Source organism: Gossypium arboreum, chromosome 3 (genome assembly GCF_025698485.1).
Source record: "Gossypium arboreum isolate Shixiya-1 chromosome 3, ASM2569848v2, whole genome shotgun sequence".
Lineage (NCBI taxonomy): Eukaryota > Viridiplantae > Streptophyta > Magnoliopsida > Malvales > Malvaceae > Gossypium > Gossypium arboreum.
In genome coordinates, this window is record NC_069072.1 from 37,990,992 (window position 1) to 38,006,826 (window position 15,835).

At 30.7% G+C, this 15,835-nt stretch overlaps 2 protein-coding genes across 3 annotated transcripts; one reads left to right on the forward strand and one right to left on the reverse strand.

Moving 5' to 3' along the window:
* Window positions 1-5,758: 5,758 nt before the first annotated feature.
* Window positions 5,759-9,068, forward strand: LOC108486483 (anthranilate synthase beta subunit 1, chloroplastic-like). 2 transcript variants are annotated; one of them, XM_053026170.1, is made up of 6 exons: window positions 5,759-6,391; window positions 7,407-7,444; window positions 7,549-7,659; window positions 7,841-7,940; window positions 8,267-8,402; window positions 8,694-9,068. In XM_053026170.1, the coding sequence occupies exons 1-6, from the start codon at window positions 6,228-6,230 to the stop codon at window positions 8,922-8,924; spliced, it is 780 nt and encodes a 259-aa protein (XP_052882130.1). In that variant the 5' UTR covers window positions 5,759-6,227; the 3' UTR covers window positions 8,925-9,068. The 2 variants fall into 2 exon arrangements, with proteins under 2 accessions (XP_052882130.1, XP_052882131.1); XM_053026171.1 differs by lacking the exon at window positions 5,759-6,391 and adding an exon at window positions 7,084-7,259.
* Window positions 9,069-12,488: 3,420 nt separating this feature from the next.
* Window positions 12,489-14,946, reverse strand: LOC108458289 (probable xyloglucan endotransglucosylase/hydrolase protein 28). Its single transcript, XM_017757638.2, has 4 exons — window positions 14,452-14,946; window positions 14,214-14,314; window positions 13,559-13,767; window positions 12,489-13,289 (listed from the first exon to the last, which is right to left on the reverse strand). The coding sequence occupies exons 1-4, from the start codon at window positions 14,630-14,632 to the stop codon at window positions 12,788-12,790; spliced, it is 993 nt and encodes a 330-aa protein (XP_017613127.1). The 5' UTR covers window positions 14,633-14,946; the 3' UTR covers window positions 12,489-12,787.
* Between the last annotated feature and the right edge of the window lie 889 nt (window positions 14,947-15,835).

Here is a 15,835-nt window from a genome sequence, read left to right on the forward strand (position 1 = left end):
TATCCCCTGCATCTAAAATGGTAAGTCTGTTAAATGAACACGGGCTAGACACATGGGCGTGTGTCTTGGCCGTGTGAATTTAACAGAATGCTCAGGTCTTGGACACGGGGTGATTACACCGACGTGTCCCAAGTCACACGGGCGTGTGACACTTCAAGTTAAAAGAAATTTTCCAAGGTGCCCAAAGTTTATCAAACGTTCTCGGTTTTGTTCTGCACCACCTCTAGGCATGTTTTAGGTCTCGAATGCTTGTTTAAGGGAAAGGATATACATATTTGAAAAGTTTTAAATTAGAGCGCAACTTAGTGACTTGATTTAATATGTTTATGAACGTGAAATCCCGGTAACGCCTTGAGCCCTATCCCGGCATCGGATACAGGTGAGGGGTGTTACATGAAAGCTTTATTTTCTCTTCAATAATCAATTGTAGATGATGATAATAAAGCCACATTTTACTTTGTTTTTTATAATTAACCTTTATTTACAAAATTACTAAAATGCCCTTAATTACTTTTAATGGATGACCATTTATGTCAAATTCCACTATCAATGGTATAATTACATCATAAGGACCTCACATATAATCAACCATAGCGATTAACCACATTTAACATATAGAATGCCACTTTTGCCTATTACGCGATTTAATCATTTTTCTCAAATTAAGCTATTAAACAGTAAAATTAGCTTACAAAAATTTTACACATATATCTTCACATGTTGTAAACACCAAAAATAATATTAAAATAATTTTATGACCTCAGATTTGTGGTTCCAAAACCACTGTTCCGATTTAGCTAAAACCAAGCTATTACAGGTGTCCCAACTCAAAGTTTTCTGGTTGTACCATATAAATCATTTCTTTAATGTCACCATTGAAAAATGCAGTCTTAACATCATCTACTATAACTCAAGATCAAGATGAGCAACAAGCTCCATGATTGTCTTGAAATAGTCTTTTGATGAAACTGGAGAGAGAGTCTTTGTAAAATCAATACATTCTTTCTAAGTTTATCATTTAGTTACAAGATGCATCTTATACCTCTCTACATTACCATTTGCATCCCTTTTGGTTTTAAATATCCATTTACAACCAATTTGACTTTGCACCTTTAAGTAATGGGACATGTTCCCAAACTTTATTGTCTCGCATAGACTTATACTCTTCTTACATAACATCAATCCATTTTTTAGAAGAACTTTTCATGGTTTGACGAAAGTTGATTGGATCATCTTCCATCATCCCATTGTCATCCTCATGTTCTTGGAGAAATACAACATAATAATCCAAAATAGCATTTCTCCTCTTTCTCTCGTGGACCTGCTTAATGATATTTATTCTTGAGGTTGTTGAGTTTGTTCTTTTGGAACAATTACCACATCTTGAATAGGGAGTTGTTCAACATTATCTTGTTGAGGTTCTGGATTCACTTCTTGATCAATGACAGGCATGAAAACTGAACATTGTGAAAAGTGATAGCAGGAACTGAGTTAGAATCCAATTCCTCTCTAAAAGCAATGTCTCTAACCTTTATTCTCCCTCCAAACTCAACATCCCCAAAAAAATGTTATAGTTCCTATCTCAAAAATATTCCTAATTGTGGGATCATAAAACTTATAGCCCCTAGATTACTCAGAATAACTGATAAAGTAGTTGTTCACTGTTTTGGAGTCCAATTTCTTTTCATGTGACCTATAAGGCTTTGCCTCAACTAGACATCCCCAAATGTAAAAGTGCTTTAGACTAGGCTTCCGACCTGTCCCAAGCTCGTAAGGTGTTTTTGCAGCTGTTTTAGTGGGTATTCTATTGAAAATGTAAGTTTTTGTCTTTAGAGGTACTGGCCAAATGAGCATTTTCAGATTTATCATATTTCAACTTTTTATCATTTTGCACACAATGAGAAATGAGTTCATTTGGAGTCCGTTTCTCCTTTTAACAGTTGTAACTAATTTTAAATTGGTTAAACTGTGCAATAAGTGATACCAAAATCATAAGAACAAGTAATTCCTCAGAAAGCTTGATCTTAAGTACCTTAAGTCTTGAAGTAACATGAAAGAAGTAAAAAGTGATGTCATCTCAACCTCGTCATTTTTTGACAAAATGTTTCTCAATTTCATTAAGGAAACCATTAGCCTGAGTAATCTCTTCAGATTTTGTGCCCCTAAAAGCTTTTGGAATGTTGTGCTAATGATCATTAAACTCGTGCGGTTTGAACGATCTCACCTTTCAAAATCCCTTTTAGCATTAAGGGTGCTTGTCGTTGTAAGAGGTGCAGGTTGTTCTTCTCTTAGTGTAAGATCTATGTTCATACAACCAAGCATTATAAGTAAGTGTCTTTTCCATTCCTTGAAATTAGTCTCATTAAGCATGGGTATAAATTTATATTAGCAGATATTGTGGCAACAGAAGATGAACTAACTGAATATAGAGAAAAATAGATAAAAACAAGCTCACATGAATATTCATAAGTAAACAATAAATTTAAAATAGTGGCTAATCCCACCTTAAGATACGAAACACAACATTAATATCAAGTCTTTGGACAGTAATATTAACAGTAAGTGATACTCTTGTTGTGGCAATCAAACATTAACAATAAATTATGTCAAATAATGAATCAGTCTTTGGACTAACTTATTGCTCACATAAAGTACCTTATAATTGTCACACATTAATCACCACAGATGTCATTAAAATTCTGCCAAATATTAACTTACCTTTAGGTCAATTAATAAACGCATGAATCACAAAAATATATAATCATCTTGATATTTTAAATAAGCTAATCTACGTAAAAGATGTCAGTTTGATGGCATTTTGTTTCAACTAATCTATTTAAAATTTTAGACATCCTTAATTAAATCCTAAAGTCAAAATATGGATTTGTTTGTTTCAAAATATTTCAAATTTAAACCAAAATAATTTGAATAAAGGTAAATCTTATCTCAAGATATCAGACATTCTATTAATATTTCATCTTTGGACAAAAATATTAACTTGCAAATGATATCTTATTGTAGTAATCAAAGATTGACAATAAAAACATGTCGAACAATAAATCTTCCTTTGGACCAATTTTTTGCTCACATGTAAAACCGAATAATCGTCACAAGTTTATTACCACAGTTGCACGTGTAATTTTGTTAAATATTAACCTTCCTTTGGGCCAATCAATATTAACGTAACTTAAGTTACATGCACATAACCTTTTATATTTTAAAACAAAATAATTTCAATAATAAATGTCACTTTGACAACTTATTATTTCAATTAAGTTATTTTAAAATATATATAAATATACCAATATTTAAATTTAAAATATTCATATCATTAACCCAAAATAAGATTGTCTCATTCTTGAATGAGAAATTAAATACCTTAATATTTGAAAAATTACAAACAGCCATTAAAATTTTATAATAAAATTAAAAATCAAATTTTATTAGACTCAACTTAATACTCATAATTATCATTAGTTTACATAAAATAAAATAAAAACCATATGACTTAGCGATTTCTTTTTATAAAAGAAACTGACTTAAAAAAAAAGTTGCAGCGACTATATATACACACACGCTGGTATACAATCATACAAGCAGCATATTTTAATATCTTAAACATAAGCAAACCACGTTTATATATATAATAATCATTCTAATATATTATGCCATGCAAATATATATACAGAATGTTGGAATAAGCATAATATTCCATGAATTACTACATCAATTAGTTACCTCACTTGAGGTAATTGGCAGCCGCTGATCGAAGTGATTAACAACCTTTGATAGCAATAATTCGAAACTAAGGATAGCATCAATTTAAGAGCATAACAATAGCAAAGAGCAGCAAGGGGAGACATTCAACGGCAGAAGAAAGGCAACAATCAACACTTGAAATTAAAGTAAATATTGCACGAATGTGGAACTGATCGACAACAAGGTTTTGAAGCAATAAGAAAAATAACAAATAAAATCATTTTGATGTATATGAAGGACTAATCGCCTATGATTCAAGTCAACAAACTCAATCCATTGATTTTTAACATCACACAAATATTCAAAATTTTAAAACTTAAAAGCTTCCCCATATAACCCTAAAACTTGTGCAATTTTTATTTCAAACTGATTTTTTTTTTATGAAGAATGAATTAATCCATATATAATAAAAAATAACTCATTCTCAATTATTTGACACAACAAGACTCGGATGCTACTTGTTAGAACCGCAAAACAAGATCTAATATAAAACTTAACAAACCAGGATCTATCATGTCAAATCATTAATAATAAATCAAAAACAAAAGAAGACGCGGAAGCGTATCTGAATCTAGTGATTTCTTGAAATCTTCAGATTTTATGATTTTGATCTTCCAAATTAGCACACAAGTAATTTAAAGGAGGTGGCTCTCTTTTTTTTTTAAAATGGGATATTAAAAAAGTTACATATGTGTAATTTCGAGACCATAACCCTAATATATAACTTTTGAACATTAACCATATTTTCTAATCTACCCATGAACAATTAGAAATTAATTATTAAAATATTTAGACATATTTGTTACTATTATTATATATGTGATATTTTGTTGAAAACAACATGAGGCGCAAGCTCATTCTACTCACTACTAATTCTTTGTGCACAAGTAATCCATATGGAATATATTAATAAATTCAATTGTGCATATGTTTTTAGTTAGGATTAATTAGGAAAATTAAATATAGAATTGGTTATTATTATCCTTTTTTTTTTTTACTTCGAGGGAAACAAATATGATTCCATTTTATTTATTTTTCTTTTAGGGTTTTAGTTGCCTGTAGGTTTCAATAGAAGAGAGTGAAATTTCGGAGTTTTTATTTTTGTTTTTCTTTTATTATGAGTTACTAAACTTTTCTTTTTAATCAAAAAGAAATTGATTTTTATTCTTTCTTACTAAATATTCATGTTTATTAAATGTAAATAACATATTTGATAGTTTGCAATTAAAATTTTTAAATTAAGTAGTTATTTAATTATTTTAGTATTTATGACAAATAACATGGTGAATATATTATAAAAATATATAAAATAATTTAAATGACTTTAATTGTATGTTTGTTGCTTGTTAGATGAATCTTTTATTGATAAATTATTATATTTTAAATTAAATCATAAATATATTTTTGAAAAATAATGAACAAATTTTACGTCATTATCGAAAATTTTGTTATTAATCAAACTAATGCATTTTGCCTTTAACTATATTCTTATTATATTGAATGATCAAGTTTTAATTACGATTTTCATTTTAGCAATTTTATTTTTATTTTTCCTTTACTTTTTATTTTACACCTATTTATTTCACTATATACAAATTTTATTTTTGAGTCAATTTTGTTTGGTTGGATTTGATATTCATCATTATTAAATCACAAGGGTGAAATCCTGTATGAATTATATATTTAAAGAAAATATAAAAACTTAAATTAAATTTATAAATATTTATAATAATTTAATTTATTAAAATACCTATAATAATTATATTGAAGAAATTGATAAATTAATTTCTATAGGTTAGATTAAAAAATAAATTAATCGTTTTATTAATAATATTATCTATTTTTATTATTAAAAACTAGTTTGACTAACAAAATAATCAATATATATATATTATTTTGTTGTGTAAGGATCGGATTGTAATAATAGAAATAAACAAAATTTTTAACAAAATATTCCTTAATCTATAAATAAAAGTAGCAACAGGCTGGCTCCATGCCAATCATATTTTAGATTTCCCAATAAGAATTCAGATTTCCTTCCATAATCCATAGAAACAACGATTGAAGAGGATACAATTCACCATCCTAAAAAGAGTTGTCCAAATTACACTACACGTTTCCATTTCTGGATCTCAACACTGAACATTGAAAAGATGTTCCTATATAAACAATATTCTCACTACTTGAATCATTCTCAGTCTTATTCTCCGAGAAACAGTGAACCTGAACTGCCCTTCCCACATTCTAATACTTTCACTCATTACTAGAAAAATGGCGGCTAATTTTATTACTCACTTATCTCTGGTTCATCCAAAACCTTCACTTTCTGCTAAATCCCTTCAAAACCCGTCTCTGTCTCACCTCTCCAAGCTCTCTCCTTCATCAAGTCTCTCTCTCTCTCTCTCTCTCTCTCTCTCTCTCTCGTACAGAGTATCACAGGGACGTTCTTTTTCTGGTTTGCTTTGCAGATGTTTGCTTTTTGCCAATCAAGAGAAGTGGGGTTGTGGGAAAACTCTCATTCGCATCGGCTGTATCGGATTCAACATCTTCAATTCCGGAAAACAAGAAAATCAGCAAGAATCCCATTATCGTCATTGACAATTATGATAGTTTCACCTACAATCTTTGCCAGGTTTAATTGCATCTTCAAAAATTTGTTTCCTTCTCTCTGTCTAATCTTTCGTCTTCTCTGAGTTTCCCTTGATTCTGAAACGCTGTTGATTGCCTAGAAATCTTTACGAAAACAATATAGAATTACTCGTTTCCAGTTTTCACTATGCGTGAGAATATAGGGAAGACTTGATAATTTTATTAAAGTTAAGAAACCCAATTAACTTGACTATAATAGGAAGAAAGTACTTTATTAGATATGTTTTTTTCCTTATAATATATCATATATGTTTGTTTGTATGTATACATGCATGTATATGGTATAGAAACGTTGTAATTTCGTTATGGCTAATTGTCAATTGAAGGCAAATATGGTTTGTGGGTATCAACCAGAAAAATGATGTGTTGTGTTGAAAGTTACCTATGCTGTGGTGATTTGAATTCGGCATCCTTTATAATGGAGGTCCAATTTGATGGTCTTGACCAATGAAATTCAGTACTCAACAGCAAGTGCAAAGTATCTGGTCAGAGATTGCCACAATTGCAATAAAAAAAAGACTTTATCTTCCCTTTTTTTTATGGTAAGAAAAAATGTTGAGAAACAGACAGTATTAGGGAATAGAATTATATTTGACCACACGAATGTGGGGACCGTCCCTGCTTGATTCTTGTCTTTCTCCTTTTAAGAAGGTCTACTGTTCGTTTTTATCATCACCTTACGAAATGAATAATAGAATTTACATTACAGAATTTCCAGTACTTGAAATGTTGTTTCTTCATCATGTTGAATGTCCTCAGAGTTTACCTATAATTTTGTAGTATGTGGGAGGGCTTGGATGTCATTTTGAGGTTTATCGAAATGATGAGTTGACAGTAGAAGAGTTAAAAATGTAAGAACTAAGCTTCTTACTGCTGCAATGTGTTTTTATAATCCACTCATTTAACATGATGGTTACTTGGGTGGTGAATGATTACTTGTTAACATATAATCTCGAAATATTTGATTCAATAACGACACTTTTCTTGTATATTTGTAGGAAAAATCCTAGGGGAGTGCTTATCTCTCCTGGTCCAGGTAATAGTTTGTTATATATTTTTTTCAAACTATAAATAAATTAAACATGAGAATTTTCATATTTAAGCATTTGATGTATACTTTGTATTCTATCCTTCATATAGGAACACCCCAAGATTCTGGAATATCATTGAAAACAGTTTTGGAACTTGGACCTATTGTACCTTTGTTTGGTGTTTGTATGGGTTTGCAGTGCATCGGTGACGCTTTTGGAGGTGAGCATTCTAGGATACCTTAAGCAACTGTTGTTTATGCTAATAATGTTTCTACACAACACAATATTTATGCTAAGAAGGCTAAATTGACATTTATTTTTATTTGTTTATGAAAATCATGGAAGATTAGCTGCTTGCTGGTGGGATTTTAAAGGGATCTTTGACTTAATTGAAAATGCAGGAAAGATAATCCGATCTCCCTACGGTGTTATGCATGGCACAAGTTCTCTCGTGTATCATGATGAGAAGGGGGAAGATGGGTTGTTGGCTGGATTGTCAAAGTATGCATTACTTCTTCTAACGTGATTCTCGGTTTAAAATTCTTCAACTGTGCTTCAATTATGTTTTATCTGTAGTCAAACTATCAACTTGATCATATTTGTTTCTTAAGCTATCTTTCTATACCTCTAGTGGTTCCATAACATCACTTTCTCGTAACAAGTTTCAACTTCTAGGAAATATTATGTATTTCCATTTTCCTATATCCTACTACCTTGTGCTTAGCATGTGTTATATTGCATTTTATGTTAAAAAAAACTTCCATTTTATTTTCATTAATTTCACATCAAATTATTGGTAATTCTTTCTATTATTATGCATTTTCCAGCCCCTTCAATGCAGGAAGATATCACAGCCTTGTGATTAAAAAGGACACTTTTCCCGAGGAAGCACTCGAGGTTACTGCTTGGACAGAAGATGGACTGATTATGGCTGCTCGGCACAAAGTCTATAAGCATGTTCAGGTAAAATTACGATCGCTTTTTACTCGGAACGTATTAGTTCAATGATTTGGTTGCTATGTTAGAACTGATTTCTTCACCTAAATTAATTGTACTCCTAGCTCGAAATATTGCAGTAACTATACGTTACCATCAAAACGAATCACAAAAGAGAAGTGCTGGTTTTTTGCGCCTTCCTTGTTTCTGCCATCTAAAACCATGCATTTAATTCACTCGACTCATTTATATAACTTTGTCTGAATTAGAGTAGCAAGTTTATGGTGATGAAATTAACACATTGATCGAAAACTGTAGGGCGTACAGTTCCATCCGGAGAGCATCATAACTTGGGAAGGCAAAACAATTGTTCTTAATTTCGTCAAACTAATAGAGAGAAAAGAGGCAGCTGAATCCCGTATAGTTAATTCCGCACATAATTGGTTGAGTAGTAAATGTCAAATATGGGTATGGGAGAGTACATTGGAGATTCATCATTTATGCATTTGGACCAACCAAATATACCCTTCAAACCTAGTACTTGGGTGAATGCTGCTTTAAAAAGATTGTGATCTGTAGCTTTCCAAATGATTTACGTGACTGCTTTTGGATGACTATGTATTCTCTTTACAATTCCAGTTCAGAATTGGCCGTACAAATCCCAAAATATAATTAAAAATGTTTCTTATAAAAGCCAAGTATTTCAGTATTCGAATCCATGTTACATGTAATTTTTCATTAAAACATCTTTTTTTCAAAATTAAAAATAAGAAACTCTAAATATAAATATAAAAATACAAGTTATATCAGTTTTGTTCGTAGATTACTTGCAACATATTTTAAGTCTTGACCAATTTCAACTCCGAAGAGTATATACTTGCAAAATCAACATGCTTTATTTACTACTTACTAAATTGTTGTAATTATGTTGAGTAATCATTATGATTGTTTAGGAGGGATTAGCTTTTTTTTTAGGGGAATCGAGGTCAATCTAATTCTTTAATAATGGAAGGTATTCTCCTCTGGAGAGGAGAGAGTCGTGTACGGTTTATGGAGAAGAGCACTTTAACCGTATGTGGATATATGACCACCTATCAAGAGGCGACGTGAGCTTTTCATCTTTGGTGAGATTCGAACCCCTGACCTATACTATATAGGTCAATTGTTGGGGTTGAAGTGCTCCCCTCCGTGAACCGAACATGGCTCTCCATGGAGTGAGAGACAAAATTCTCCCTCGGAGACAATACTTTTCATTGTTGAAGAACTAGATCAATATCTCCAAAGACGATACTTAGAAGACTTCTTCGAACGAGTTAATCCCTCCTCAACAATTATTAACGAGCATCATTAAATTGAATGCAATGGAAGTACCTAATTACTTGTTCTACTAGTCTAATTAGAGACTTGAGAATTTAAAGAATTAATTAAGTGGGGAACTATTCATTATAACTTTTGAATTTTTTATTTTTTAATTATTTAGTTATGTAATTACAATTGTATTATCTAACATAACAAGTGAAGATGCAACTACATTTATCACTCAAACATGTTTATTAAATTAAAAATCATTGTACTTAAGAATATGGCAAATAGTTAATTCGATCAATTTTTTAATTTATTTGACTTAACCAACCATCATATACAATAATCAAATTGACCAACTTATATCATATAAATCGACATAATATCGATAGGTTTGATCATTAAGTCAGTTAATCAATTCAAATAAATGTATTATAAAATATATTTAAACTAATGAAAATATAAATATATTTTACCAACTTATATGCTATAAAATAAAAATATGTTTTAAATAATTAAAATATTAAATCAGTTAAGTCAATAGATTCCATTATGAAATTTAATAACCAATAATCGGCTAATATAACTAAATAAATAGATCATATAGCTATTTAACCGCTAAAACCGAAACAACTTATACTCTCCCCTACTTGTTATTTTAAGAAAATGACATTACTACTGTAATAATTGCACTTTCTTATAATTAATTTGTTCTATCCAAACCCAATAAACTTATTCCTGTTACATTCATAATTATTTTATTAGTCATATTTAAAATATATTATTTTAATTAATATTCATGTTTTGCCATTAATCATGTCGAATCCTTAATGATTAAACATACATTCAACAATCTTAACATCATTATGTAGTTGATGATTTTGAAATTTTCAACCATAAATTAAAAAAAAAAACTACATTTAGTATGAGGTAAATTAAACTCAAGGACAAACAATGTAACCCTTTTTTATATAGAAATTTAGGAAAATTTTAATAGGAATAGACTAAATTTAAAAGAGAAGAGTTCTTAGTAGTACTTGTCAATTTGTTATCTCTTCAAACCTAATGATATTTCGTCTAATCATCTCACACCGATTCCAATAATATTTCTAATTGACCACTTGTTAGTCCACTCTCTTCACTTACGAAATAGATTGCTTGATGGATGGAACTCAAACCTAACGAGCCTCCGTTTATAAATACATTTTCACAACACTTGAGCATAATGACATGAGGTAGAAGATAGAAATACCTCTCTACTTGTAACACGGAACATTACTCAATAACTCTCTTCCAAACTTTTTTTAATGTCTTAAACTTTTATTTTTAGTGGCTCTTCACATCATTTACTATGTGAATCACTACCTTAATTAACCCCGCTACCATGTTATAACATAATTAAAATCATTTTTATTATATTAATATTAAAAATATTTTTAAAACAAAGTTTTTAAACCAACCAAATTTAATATGAGTGTACTATCTAAACTTGACCCCATGAATAACTATTGCTGGTACAATGAAATCTTTCGAAAATAAGTCTAAGCCCAAACCAAATTGAATTTCATATATTATTCATAAACTGCTAACAATATAATAACACATCCCACTAACATTTGTAAAAAGATAAAATAAAAAATAATATATAAAAAAGGGGGATTTGGTTGTTAGAAAAGCTGATTGGATTAACATTCTGATTTATTATGTAGTGCTTTCTTATAATAAATTTGGAGAATTTTCTCACATAATTTTGTGCCAAACCTTTTTTTTTCTTTTTCTTTTTTTTTTTTTTGCTTTTAGAAAATGAAGCAATCTTTAATTGTCCAATCTCTAAGAAACAAAACAGTAAATTTGTGACTTAATGTTGTTCTAAAATTTAGTGTTATAAAGTTAAGATTAGACAAAAGGGTACCTTATAATCCACCACACTTTCTGTTGCGTTCACCAATTTTTGATTGCTTATAATAAATTTTATATTTACTAAATTACATTTTGGTCACTTAACTAAAAAAATTACAATTTGTTCACTATATAAACTCACTTGTCCTTCCATCAACCTTTAGCCCTAGATGAGTTTTCTTTAAAATTAAATAATGATTAATGAGATAAAGTTGTTTTAAGTGGTTGTTGAATGACAATAAAACCCCTTTTCTTAATTTTTGCCATTAGCCCCGTTGAGAAGGATGGTATCAAATTGTAATTCCACATCATCCTTATCCATTTCCAATATAAGAATAATAAACTAGATTTTTCCTCCTGATTTCTAGCCTTTTCCTTTTGAAAAAATTCAAATCTAAATAAAAATACAGTAAGAAACTGATTTGTCATTCTCCTATTAAAAAGAGATAAGAATGACTGAAATTATAATTTTATACAATCTCTTCTCTAGTCCCATTAATGCAGAGAGCAATGTTCCTATTCCTAAGGAAAAAAAGTTATCCAACAAACATATTTGAACGAAGAAATGAAAAGCAAAAGAATAAATGAAGTCCCAACTACCCTAATTGCTGGCCTCTGAGACTAAGACCCTCAAAGCCATAACTTTGAACATTCAACTTTGAAATCTCTTTGCCTTTATTTTGCAGAATCGACATCACATATAATTTCACTCCACAACCTTTTTAAAGGTCCAAACCTGCGGCCATTTGCAAGCCCTGAGACTCCCCCACCACTTGTCACATCCATCTCACATTGGATTCCAACTACCCTTTTGACAATATGTCCTCTGATATCTCAACTTTCTCATACACGTAAACAACCCCAAATGAGACCAAAGATGGCTTTGATGAGATAATATGTAAGAACTCCATATTCTATGCAAGTGCTTATTGGATAACATTCATCACCAAATTCAATCTTTGTAAAAAGCCTGAGAGACAAACATCAATGATAAAAATGGAACTATACACATCACATACCCACATCATCAAACATATATTATGATAAGAAACAACTCTATCACTTTCTTTGAGATAAATATTTGTTGCTCTCCTGCTCCTCCTCTCTCTCTATACACAAAACTGACCCCCACCTATTTTATAAATCAAACTGAGAGGAAAATAATGCCCCAACATGTAATGAAATCAAATCTACCAATGGCCTATTATTTTTTAGATGGTATCAGCTTCAGACCGGCTTGCTCTGCCGCGGTGGTGTCGCTTCCCGTGGTGACGCCTGCCTCCAAACGTGACTGGATCGAACCTTTTCAATCTTTCGGCTTCGCGGGGATTGATCACACACTCTACAGGTGGAACTTTGTATCTGGTCTGGTCATAGCAGTAGGAATATGTCATGTGCTTCCTCCTAAAGCTATCCATTTTGCTTCTTTGTGAAGGGGTGATAGTGGCAGAAAGTTCCAAACTTTGAGAGGTGGTATCACACTTCTTCGACGAAAATTCAATGGGATCCACTGCGCAGCCGTGGAGGATCAGGTCGGAAAATTCTGCTACGTAAGGAGCGTATTTGTAATTGACTCTATATTTGCCACCATTAGTAGCCCAATCAGACCCATCCCATATTGTAGCATACAACGACATCGGCTTAGAGGGAAAGTCCCCACCCATTGCAGCTGTTCTTTTAAACTCTCTAATGGGGATGTTGTCTATATAAAATCTGCAACCAAAAACAATGATAACCATCAAAAACACACAACCTTAAATTCAACACCATAGATGTTGGATAAAACAGGGGATAATAATTGTACAACATATAAACCTTCAAAAGATAAGAAAACCCCACCCTATATATCAACATCAAACTCTTCAACAAGGCAAGTCGAACACTTAAATCATACAAAAATTCAACAGTTGAAAAGGCTGTGGTTGAAGCAGAGATTAAGGAATAAAGGAAAATGGAAAAGGGAGGGGATTCTTTATGCTTACATGATTTGAGAATCAGTCCAGAGAATAGTGTACTGATGGAAATCATCAGCAGGGTCGAACCAAAGATTGTATCTTTCTTCTCTGCCAACACTGGTGCTTCCATTGCCGTAAATATTGGTCTGAATCCTCCAATCTTTGCCTCTGATGTTACCCAAGAACTCAAAATCTATTTCATCGTGGTTCTTCTCGAACATATCACCATTTGACATCTGCACTCAGAAAAAAAAAATGACGGGATTCTTATACATATTAAAGGTAAAACTATCTGGTATTAATTTTAATCAATTGTTTTTGTTTATCTTTAAAAATAATTGGTAGCAAAAATAAAGAGGAAACTTTAGCAAGTTTACCATCTGGGTTTGGATCAGATTCCCAAACAAAAATATGATTTTTTTTTTAACTTGAAAAGGGTAAAACGTTAAAACAAAATACATGTTTTCAAGATGAACCGTTGAAGATAGTGAAGACAACAGCGGCAAATTCATCCCAGTATCAATACTTCAAAAAATTGAAAAAAAAAAGGAGTTTTTACTTTTTTAGCAGCAACCATACGATTAAGCTTCTAATAAGCCTGTTAAGAAACCTTCTAACAAAAATAATTGTAAGATAAAAAGGAAAACAAAAAGAGATTAATCTTGAATAGAGATAAACTCACATAGAAAGCAACCACAACTCCAGCAGTATAATCAGCAGGTAACTTTATTGAAGCACTGAAGTAACCATGCAAGTAAAGGTCTTGAGACACAAATCCAGACCCTGTTTTTTACACCATAAACAAAGCCAAACACAAAAAATAAAAACACTTCCTTTTTAATTAAAACAAGAAGGAAAAAGAAACCCCAAATATATCAAAACCAGAGACCAGCAAAAAGAAAATAAATAAACAAACAAACCTGTTCTCTCATTCAAAGACAAGTGAACAGCTTTACCATCTCTGTGGAGAACTAGATTATCATCTCCAAACAACTGACTATACCCTTCATCAAATGACAGAATTGGTATCCTTTTTCCAAACCCACAAACAAAAACAGAAACCAAAGTCAAAACCAGAAACAAAGAAGGTAACTTGGTCATCGTATTATCCCTTGAATCTCTCTTTATTTTTTTTTCCTTTGTTATATGGTCGTATTTTTGTTGCTCTATCACCCTGAGATTATATAAGACAAAGAGAAGAGTATAAAAGAAGGAGGATTTTTTATATGTATTATGAGAAAAGAAGAAATTTTTGAGAAAGGAATAATCTCTAGAGCTATGGGAGGGGGGCGATAGAGAGCCGGAAAAGGCTATTGAAATGAAAGAATAGCGCAGGTCATTGGCGAGTGAGAGGGTATTATTGAGCTGTTCATATGTAGACAGCCCTTTTTCATTTTTTTTTCTCAATGTATTTATTTATATATTATTCTCTCATTTTCTTTTAATTTCTTACACTGTTTTCTTTCATCATCATGTTCCTTCCCTAATTCCATCATTTTCTGTCATATTGTAGACTTATTTATTTTAAAACTATTGTTTAAATACAAATGCATTAATAAAAATATAAATAAATAAAATATTCTCTTAATTACATAACTTCCTTTATGATTAAATAATATCTTTAACAATCGATTAACTCCTACCATTTGTAGGTTTTCTTTTCTTTTTCTAATTATAAAAAAAAGTCAAAAGAGCTGTGAAAGAAAAAGAAATTCTACTTCTTTTATTATTGAAATTGGTGAGTGTTTTTTTTTTTGTCTCTCAAGTTGTATATGTATATTTATATGAGATGAATATTATTCATTGACATGATGTATTAGTTAAGTTAGGCTTATGCATATAGATAAATATCTTATTTTAGACTAAAGACGTATTTATAAAATCTTATGCAAGACAAACCTGTATGAATAATCCCATAGGAAAGCAAGCTAGACTTGTGAGCCTGTTCTGCGACCGAATTTTATGAACTTGACCAGTGAGCCGATCCTATAAGCTTATTACAAATTAACCCAAATCTATTCGAACTTTGAACCGATGATAGTAACAGTTAAGGTAAATAAATAATTTTATTGTTGATGAAATTTTATTCCTTGACAAACATTTAGCAAAGACTAATTTTATTTTGAATAGTGTATAAAAATTTCGACTTGCATGCTTTGATAATGAAGGATGATTTTCATTGTTTTATTTAAATTTTAATTGAAAAATTATTATTTGTATGGATTGAAAGAAATGAAAGAAAAATAAGATTTATATGATGTATATTATAGATGAATTTGAGAATGAGAAAATCAATATAATATT